The sequence below is a fragment of the Asterias amurensis genome, chromosome 16 (genome assembly GCF_032118995.1).
Source record: "Asterias amurensis chromosome 16, ASM3211899v1".
NCBI lineage: Eukaryota > Metazoa > Echinodermata > Asteroidea > Forcipulatida > Asteriidae > Asterias > Asterias amurensis.
Window position 1 is genome coordinate 9,509,793 of NC_092663.1, and position 9,712 is coordinate 9,519,504.

At 39.8% G+C, this 9,712-nt stretch overlaps 1 protein-coding gene across 1 annotated transcript; it reads right to left on the minus strand.

Annotated features, from left to right (window-relative positions):
• Positions 1–938: 938 nt before the first annotated feature.
• LOC139948836 (chondroitin sulfate synthase 2-like) lies at positions 939–9,483 on the minus strand. The gene is made up of 3 exons (XM_071947177.1): positions 8,430–9,483; positions 7,252–7,397; positions 939–6,049 (listed from the first exon to the last, which is right to left on the minus strand). The coding sequence occupies exons 1-3, from the start codon at positions 9,121–9,123 to the stop codon at positions 4,598–4,600; spliced, it is 2,292 nt and encodes a 763-aa protein (XP_071803278.1). The 5' UTR covers positions 9,124–9,483; the 3' UTR covers positions 939–4,597.
• Positions 9,484–9,712: the final 229 nt, after the last annotated feature.

The window sequence follows — 9,712 nt, forward strand, 5'->3', positions numbered from 1 at the left end:
TCCCTTGTGGTTTATTAATTTAAAAACGGTTAAACAAAATTTTAAAACTAACCACAACAACTGAGGGGAGTGAGGGTTATGTCTCTGCCTTTCACCTCTGTGGACCCCAGTTAGATACCCGGACAGGGCGTAGCATGTGGATAACAGGTTTTTATCCCTTCCACCAGTCTCCCTATTAATAAGGGTTTTTCCCGTACGTCTCAAACTAGCTTCATTGCCTTCTTTACAAAGAGTTAGTGTGAAGTTTCCGTAAGGATGCTATGCCGACTACACTGGCCTATTATACTCTTCAGATTCAGACTTTGTAAACATACGTCTGACGCAAATTCAAATTACCCAAAATATTGTTTTCAATAATTAAATTTTGGGGCATAACATTATGAATTTTACATAATATTTATTACAAAATCATGACATGGGCAAATTCATCAGGTTTTTACACAAATATTTGCATAAAAATGTACAGTTCGGGGCATAAAATTTGAATATACGCAAATATTTGCGATGTGATCGTCATTTTAAAGCCATTGGACCCTTTCGGTAAAGAAAAAAAAAAAAAGTTCACAGATTTACAAATAATTTACAGGGTTTACAGAAGGTAATGGTGAAAGACTTCTCTTGAAATATTAGTCCATGAAATGCTTTACTTTTTGAGAAAACGGTAAAACAATATAAATTCTCGTTAACGAGAATTACGGATTTGTTATAAACACATGTCATGACACGGCGAAACGCGCGAAAACAGGAGTGGGTTTTCCCGTTATTTTCTCCCGACTCCGATGTCCGATTGAGCCTAAATTTCCACAGGATTGTTATTTTATATATAAGTTGTGATACACGAAGTGTGGGACTTGGACAATACTGTTTACCGAAAGTGTATAATGGCTTAGCAACCATTCTCTTTGATTTTAAAAAAAGATATATCAAAATAATATCTAGTGATTTGCTTTCAAAGGGTGTACAGAACATTTAAAATACGATTGAAAATCGATCTGGAGGTTCACAGATTCACAAAACGACCAGTCTTGATCTCGAGCGTCCAAAACTCGATGTTTAATACTCGAGAGTGAACAAATATATTTGGGTGAGGGTCTGTCACTATTTTTATGTGACTCTGATAACCAATTGCAATTAAATTTCAACAGATTTGTTATTTTATGTATCGGGTCGCTTACAGTGCGAACGTTGTTTTTACAACTACCAACGTTGTCCATCAATTCAACTGAAGCTATATAATCAAAAAGAAAATTCAAAAGTTTCTTTATTACAGCAACAAGTTTATTTAAAACAAGTTTATTGTCAAATACACGGAGATACATTAATTGTTAAACCCTGTTTGTTTAAGGCTAGAAACCCATGTGTTCATAATCTCTGTTGCAATGTGTGAAATGATTAGTACACAATGTGTACAAGTATATACAATTTTTTTTTAAATGTCAGCGGTTAAAGCAATATGGATTCAAGAAAAAATGTAAGTTGCTTGGCATGTATTTTCATATTCACACATTGCGAAAAACGCGTTAAACACAACGCGTAGGAACGCACAACGCATAGGAACACACAGATTTCCGGCCTTACTGTAATAATGCAAATTTGGTACATAGTCTTTTTTTAAACAAACTGCAAACTGTTAATAGGAGTTAATTAGAGTTGATTTTGATTCAGATTGGGGAAATCTTTCTTTGCTATCTAAAAAAATATATAATTCTTAAGATTTCTATATTGATTGTCACTCTTATAATTTAGCACAAAAAAAATTAATAAACAAAACGAAAAATGGTTGGAAATGCAAAGTGATATTTCATATACAATCACGGATACATTTATGTGATGAGAGAGGAGGGTGCTGCTCATCTTTGGTCATGTAGTTGCAAGAGGCCATATTTGGTCTGAACACAGCACAACCAAATGTGCAGTCTATTCTGGCACCCATGTGAACACCTTCCTTCCTATTGACCCCTTGCACGCGTATCACACGGGGCGACCAATGCCATGCTCACCATGTTGGTGGACAGTTAGGTTTAAATGTATTAGCGCCGCGTCGCCTAAAATCCATACTTTACTGCATAACGCGCAGCATAGAGTTATATATAAAAACGCACAGTGAAATTGCCCACCAGTATGGCGCATTCAAGATTTCTGATGGTGATGTCAGGTGAAATGGGTCAACTCAACTGGCTAATGTATCTCGATCAGGCCTGATACTTCACGGAGGCAACAAAGCAATTGCCTCCACCATGCCCCCAGGTGCCCTTAAAAATGCTCCAGTAGAAATGTACAATGTCCTCATAGGGTGCCCTTAAATTACCAAGGTGCTCCTTCAAAAACGAAACATACAGTCTTGTTAAAGTTGTTGCATCGATTGGCAACCCTCTAAGTACACAGATCTGCATAACTTCCTTGAGTAATTTTTCCTCACTCTAACAAAATCCAACAAAAAAAGTAATTCAACACCCAAGCAAAACTGTAGGGACAATGATTTTGATGGTTTGTCTGATCCCATCCACTTCTCAGTCCAAAAACATGCCAGGCCTGGAATTTTTCTGAAAAAGAAGGCTATGGAGGTCATGACCTCCGTTGCCCCGGTTTTAGCCTTGGTGCCGTTTCCCATAGACTTTACGCTTTTCAAATGGAAGTGCCCTTTTCAAAATGAAAATGGCCTTGCCTTCTCAAAGATGAAATTCCAGGCCTGAAAGGCAGTTGGATTTTGAATAATTTGAAATGGCCAAGTGTTAACATGGTTTAACACCCCCACCCCTTCTAGTTTTGATTTGGACCATGGTCAAACAGACAGATTCAATACATGATTACCACAAACAGAATCATTTTGGGAAAACCCCTCTGATTTACCATATATATATATTTTTTTGAAATTCTCAAGTACATAGAACAAATTTATTGCATGATTGATCTATTTCACACGTTTTGGTCAAAATCTGTAATATTTCTGTTCAATTTCTCCAAAGAAGATTTTGAAGCGTCGTAGACTGTTTTGCACTGACACCTCAAAACCATCTTTTCCTCCTTGAAGACATTGGTATTACAAGGCTCTTATTTCTACTTGGTCAATACTGTTCAAAACCCTAACTACATGTACATGCGGCGTTCTCCCTAAAATTGTTTAATTACAAATTAAAACACATGAGGACCAGTCAAAATTGTGTCCTAGTGGTCCGAATGGCTGGTTCTTTAACCTTAAACCTTATTGCTTGTTAATTTAGAATGCAAAACATTCAAAAACAGTATTCTTATCAAGTTCAAAGCATCAAGTGTCCACTATCAGAAGAAAAAAGTTGAAAACACTGAAATAGTGAAGGAAAGTATTTCTTTTAAACATGACATTTGGACACAAGAAGAGACAGATTTTCAAAGGCCAAATGACAACATAACACACAGGTATTGTAAGTATAACAAGAATAGAAAGAGAGATATAGAAAGCACACAGACAAAGCAAGGGGTTAACAATAAATAAGGAGACAAGACATAGGGGTGGAGGGAAGGTGCAAATTGGACCACAAGAAGTTTGAAAAAAATATGCTTGGACAAAACCATTCTTTTCTACATAAACACTGGAAATTATGTGATTTTGAAGTAATACAGCACCATGGACAAAAATATTTATCAGTCAGAAAAGTAACTTTAAGAGTAATGCTAAAGTGAACTTTATATTATTAAGTACATTTTACAATTAACATATTTTGTACAGTTTATATCATTTAAACCAATGATTGTTTTGCAAATTCTTCTTGCCAGCCTCTTGAACTAAAACTTTAAGTTTAATTGAATGGAAACTTCACTGTCCCTTGGATTGCACTATGACAATGTCCAACCATGGGCAATAACAATGTAAATGTACTGTACTCTATAAATAAAATAAAATATTATTCTCATGGAATGAAAGTAAAAGACTATACTAAAAATGACATAGTCCATAGGAGTTTGTGGATGATTTAAATCTAAACATCATTACTGCAGCTAAATAAAAAAAGATAAAAAAAATAATGGATGGTCCGTAATCGACACACTCAGCAGATGAGGTCCAACGTCAACCTATAAAAGACTATGGACTTGTGCCCAATACCATGGCTCTGTTATCAGAAAAAAATCTGTACTTACTGATGGCGACAAATCCGCATTTAATGTAAGCGTGTTTGACATTTTATCAAAGAATTTGTGCTTGAACGTGTGCATATTTCATGTTACTAAGCAGTCTTCACTTAAAAAGTTAGTGCAGAATTTTGGCGCTTACTGGATAAGCACCGAGTTCTGTGGTAACAGAACCATAAAGTAGGAGACTTTCGCGACAAAAGCTAGAAAAATTAAAAAGGCTCGTTGAGTGGGACCCTGCTATTGTCACAAGACTCTCCCCACCTGTGAACTGTATCAAGCTGGTAAGCACAACATATTTGCTTACAACTTATTCCAGTAATAGCATAACCAGATTACCAACTAAGATGCCGCGCTAATTATGTCCCAGTGTTGCAACTGGGTCCCAGCTAATTTATCTGCAGAGCAATATTTCCTGTTGGACAGCTTTTATTAAAGTATAACTTAGGTTCTAAAAGAAGAAAATAATGAGAACACAAGAGTTGAAACTCTACGCAGGACCCTTTAATCCTGGCTGTTTTTGCTGTTGCTCAAACACCAGCATTGCCAGCTGTGATCTCGACGCTAGACCTTCAGCTCTTCCTTCTAAGCATCGTTGATACTGATCTTCTTTCAGAGAGGGTTGGCAGATTCGTTGACGATAGTGAAGCTTAAGAGCTGGGTCTACGGCCCGGAAGGTGTTCAGTTTGGTGTGCAGAAACATCTCAAAGAGGTCTAGGTCTGACTGGATGTGTTCAGTCTCACTACCTGGATGTCTCTCGTCCCAATTCTTCCTGGCGCTCATGTAGTCCGAGTTGTAGAAGCTAGCATGCTCGAAGAGATACGTGTCGAAATGCCCGATGGCTTTGGTTATGTCGATACGGTTGGGGTTCGGCAACTCCTTGTAGATGATCTTGGGGTCGTACTGGGAGAACGGAATCGGGAAGAAGACCTGCCAACCAGATATAGTGTTCATGCGAACTCTGTTGAGGAACTCAGCGGCAATCTCCATATTAGCATTGGTCAGGAGGAAGAGGGTATCTGAAGCAAACTTCTTTGAGACAACATCCATGATTGCGATGGGCGAAGGAAGGCTAGTTTTGACGCTGATCCACGACAGGTGAGAGCCAGGGTACTTGCGCTCCAAGTAGGATATATACCCTTTGTTGACGCTGTAAATATCCTCCTTTACCATCGACAAAGCCTCAGCAGGGGTGTAAATGAAGATCAGCATAACAGCAGACTTGTCGCGTGTCTCCAGACAAATCCTCGCGTAGGTGTCTAGGAAGATGCGGACTTGCTCTTGACTGCCAGAAACCACTGGTAAAATGATCGTCACTTGGGTGTACTCGGTGACATAGGGCATTGAAACTATCTCAACTTTATTGAGAGGTCGAAGTAAGTGGACCCTTTTCTGAACTTCCTTTTTGTCGCCGTGAAGTTTCAATTCCATGTCCAAGGTGTACTCCATACCTCTTAGTGGTTCAAATCTTCGATATCCATTCACAAGTCGTCCGAGCATGAAAATATTTCCGTAGATCTCGTTCAAGCGTGACATTGTCGTCGTGAGAATCTCGTCAATGTCTTGTTTATTTGCACCAATCAGAGGAGACTTAGAGTTTGGGTCGTCCAATCCAAACACATGTGTCATCGTGAAGTACTCCCAACCAATCACGTCGTACTGTGATGTGGGTTTGAAGGTGCTCTTTGATCCGATTGGCCAGGCTAATTTAGACTTGCCGCCAGGCGCATACACACTGATTTCCTCGATGACATTCTGAAGTTCAGAAATCTTACCCAGAGTGCGACTTAGTGCCTGCTCTGAAAAATATTTATGAAGTTTATACATTGTACGAGAGTCCATCACGTGGTAAATAGACATAGCCCTATGGAATTCGCTGTCCTGCTTCTCCTTGTTTGACAGAACTTTGTCTTCAAAATCGTAGGCATAAAACGTTGATTCCTGAAATGGAGAAAAGGAAACAAAAAAAGTTTAGGGAAAAAAAAAAACAAGAAATTGTAAAGCCTAATGTTTCGATTTCTAAACACTCCAAGTATCAATGGGAGACATAATGCTGGTATTGTATCTTGTTTTAAAAAACAAAAAGTTTAGGGGAAAAAAAAAACAAGAAATTGTAAAGCCTAATGTTTCGATTTCTAAACACTCCAAGCATCAATGGGAGACATAATGCTGGTATTGTATCTTGTTTTAAAAAACAAAATTAAATGAGAACCGTTAAATACATCACAAGGCCAGACGGCCACTTCTTGGGCTGTCGAACCTTGGAATCAGCTGTCACCAGGGGCACAATGCCGCCTACATGTACATGTACTCCTCGGGCTGAAACAGGGTTACCCCCTTCACAGTTCCTAAGGATGTAAGCAAGGGTATCTATCACCCACTAGGAGCCTGGCTGGTACAGCAGAATGCACTACCTTCCTAGGACCCAGTAACTGGGGCGCTGTACTCCTTTTTTCAAATTTTGACATTATCGGTCGTACTATCGATAATGTCAAAATTTGAAAATGGAGTACAGCGCCCAGTTACTGGGTCTACTACCTTCCCAACTTTTAATGAAGCAATTATGGTTAAGTGCCTATAGTCAAGAGCACGAGTGTCATGTCTGGGATTCAAACCCACACTCTGCTGGTGACAACACAAGAGCTTGGGTCTGGTGAACTACATGTAGATCGCTCAGCCTAGACATGCCACAAATCCATTTCCAGACCAGGGCCCAATCTCATGGCTCTGCTTACCGCCGAATTCTGCGCTTACGATCGTGATTCCCCGCTTACGTGCAAGCGCCGAATTTCTGCGCTAGCCTTGTGAGCGTAGAATGCCTAGTAACGTGAAGTACGCACGCGCAGAAGCCAAAATTCGCTGCTAACCCGTGAAATATGCTTGCCGTAAGCACAGAATTCCCTGCTTCCGTAAGCGCCGATTCTGTGCTTACAGCAAGCAGAGCCATGAAATTGGGCCCAGCTAATGAATGGTTTTGACTTACTGGGTATTGGGTGCAATGTTTTCATTTGTAGAAATAGAAATAAAACCTTGTAGTGTAAACAAAATGCACTTGTCAGTCTGCTTTGAAGCAGCACAACTGTTTCTGGAGAATTTGTGAGAAGTTGGGTTGATGATACCAAAGGCAATTGCTTCTCTCTTACCTCATAAACGGAAGAGCAGCGTACATCCGAGTGGTCCTGAACGCATCGTCCAAACTCCAAGTCCGGTACATTGTTCCACGACTTGCGCATGCAATCCTCCCAGTATGGTCCGACTTTCTTCAGCAGGTTTCTTGACAACATGTACCCTGTAAGTATAACAGAAAAGATGCAAAATTATTATTTTAGTTCTTATGATTGTATCGGGTCATGGTTGAGCTGTCAAGAGCATCAAACTCAAGGTCTACATTTTTTTTAAACATGATCCTAACAACCTGCCCCTTTAACTATAAAATAGCTTCTTACATTAATTTTAGTTCAAACACCAATATACCACCAAGATGTGTTTTAGCACTGTATACTCAGTACTTTCCCGAGCTCTGTAAAAAAAATCACAGGCATACTACTCGGCACTCAGGTGGGATTCGCACCCACGACCTTACAACTTCTTGTTACCACGGAAAAAATGGGTACTTGCGAGGGGGTAGAGATCTTTGTTGTGAATGATTAGCAACATTATTAAACTTGTCTGATGGTGGTGCATACTCCAAAGGAGTTGAGATTACTTTCAGGCCCAACAAAGGAATATTTCTAGTGTTAGACACTTTGATACAATGTTTAAAAACACCTAATAAATGTTTTAGAATTTGTGATATTGCTGTTTTTGTTATTTGAATCCTCAAGTAAAACTAGCTCAATGCATTTCCTATGGTAATCATTTGAGCCAATTTGTGTGGAAATGAGTGTGGATTACAATGGAACTACATGTATGCCACATTTACAAACAAGATTCTGAAAATATTGATAATACATTACAAAACAAAGACTACAATAGCTAGAATGGCTTGGTATGTATGATAATGTACAGTCAAACTCAAAGCAATGCTGAGCCAGACAGGAAAGACTGCAGAATCAAACAGCAATTTTTCACTCATATACTCATGAATATGACTTCACCATTCAAACACCTGCCCTACAACATGGCGTCTGTGAGCGAGTGTGCGTGGGTGGGTGTGTGCGTGCTCATGCCATAGAAACCAAACCGGGAATGCTGCGTGCTGCGTGCTTTATTGATGTGCGCATTTAGACGCGCTACTCTGCCCAATATGGCGACTTTCATAGCAATAGAGGGGCTACTTAGATACAGTCAATTGCAGTTAATCCTTTCTGCACAAACAGACCTGCCTCTCTGCTACAGAATGTCACATCCATCTCAGACTCATGCACCGGACTTCCCATGTACAAATCACGCCCCACGCTCATGTGCCCGAGAAACTCCATAAAGACCTCTCCGTAAATATACGTGTTGTCTTGAATCAAAAGAAACCAGTCGTATTCGTTGCCGTAGTGTTCGTAGATGTACTTCCATATTTGGAACATCCTCACATTGACCTGTTCCCCTGGAAATGCGACAATCGTCATTCCGCTTGGGGCTGGCTCAGGGTTCGTCTTCGCAAAAAACACTAATTTATTGACATAATGGCTGAGCGTCTTGTTTAGCCCAACAGTGGTGGAATCTAAATCGATCTCTTCACGTGAGACCATTACGCCCACAAATAGTTTCTCTTTAATTTGAAGTTCCGAGGAGATGTAACGCGATCGGATCAGGCTTTGTCGATCAATGTCCTTCTTCACCAGTGGATTATTTGCCGTCATCAAAACCGGTTCAAAGTCCTTGTCATTTAGTTGGTTCCCGTTTTCATCCGTGCCGTAATCTATGATTGCATTGGTTTTTCGCTTGGTCCCCGCGTGAATGTTACTATCCAGTCCGCAATCACTGCCAGGTGGAACGCAGATCAAACTGAGCAATGCTCCAACCATTACACCAACAGCAACATAAATCACCGTGCGAGATTTGCTTTTCATTATGGCCATTTCTGCCTGTGAATTTCTGGTTTAAGCAAGTATGTGAACTTCACTTTTGTAGACACACAGGCAGCCTGGCACACATCAAACTGACAGGAAAGTTCTTCGCGACTTCAGTCTAGCAGTGTTTCATTGTCTGTTGTGGTGTTTTTTAGACCCCAACATTCTGCTCACAACTTGCAGTTCTAGACAAGGACATAGCCACGATGTCTCTCCTCACTCTCTCAGTTTTTGCAATAATTAATAAGTGGCATAGTCCCGAGTGTGTAAACGTAAGCACTTCCTTTTCTCACGAAAATAATGTGATCTTCCTCCACTACTGTGAGCTAGTCGTGCTTGTAGTGCCGTAATGTTATGTTGTGTGTGTGGTATTCGATTGTATGGCTGCGTTATCTCTATGGCTAGAGGGGGGACTGCAGTGTGTCTAAAATAAAAACTTGGTTCTCAACACCAATTTTACCACTTTTTTTGTTGATCATTACAAATAATTTTATATCAATCAAAGATGACTGATTGACGTATGACTAGGGATAATGAGTTGCTTCCCTGAAAAGTATTCATTTGCAGCTGGTCGGGATTAAAATAATATTTCAATGAA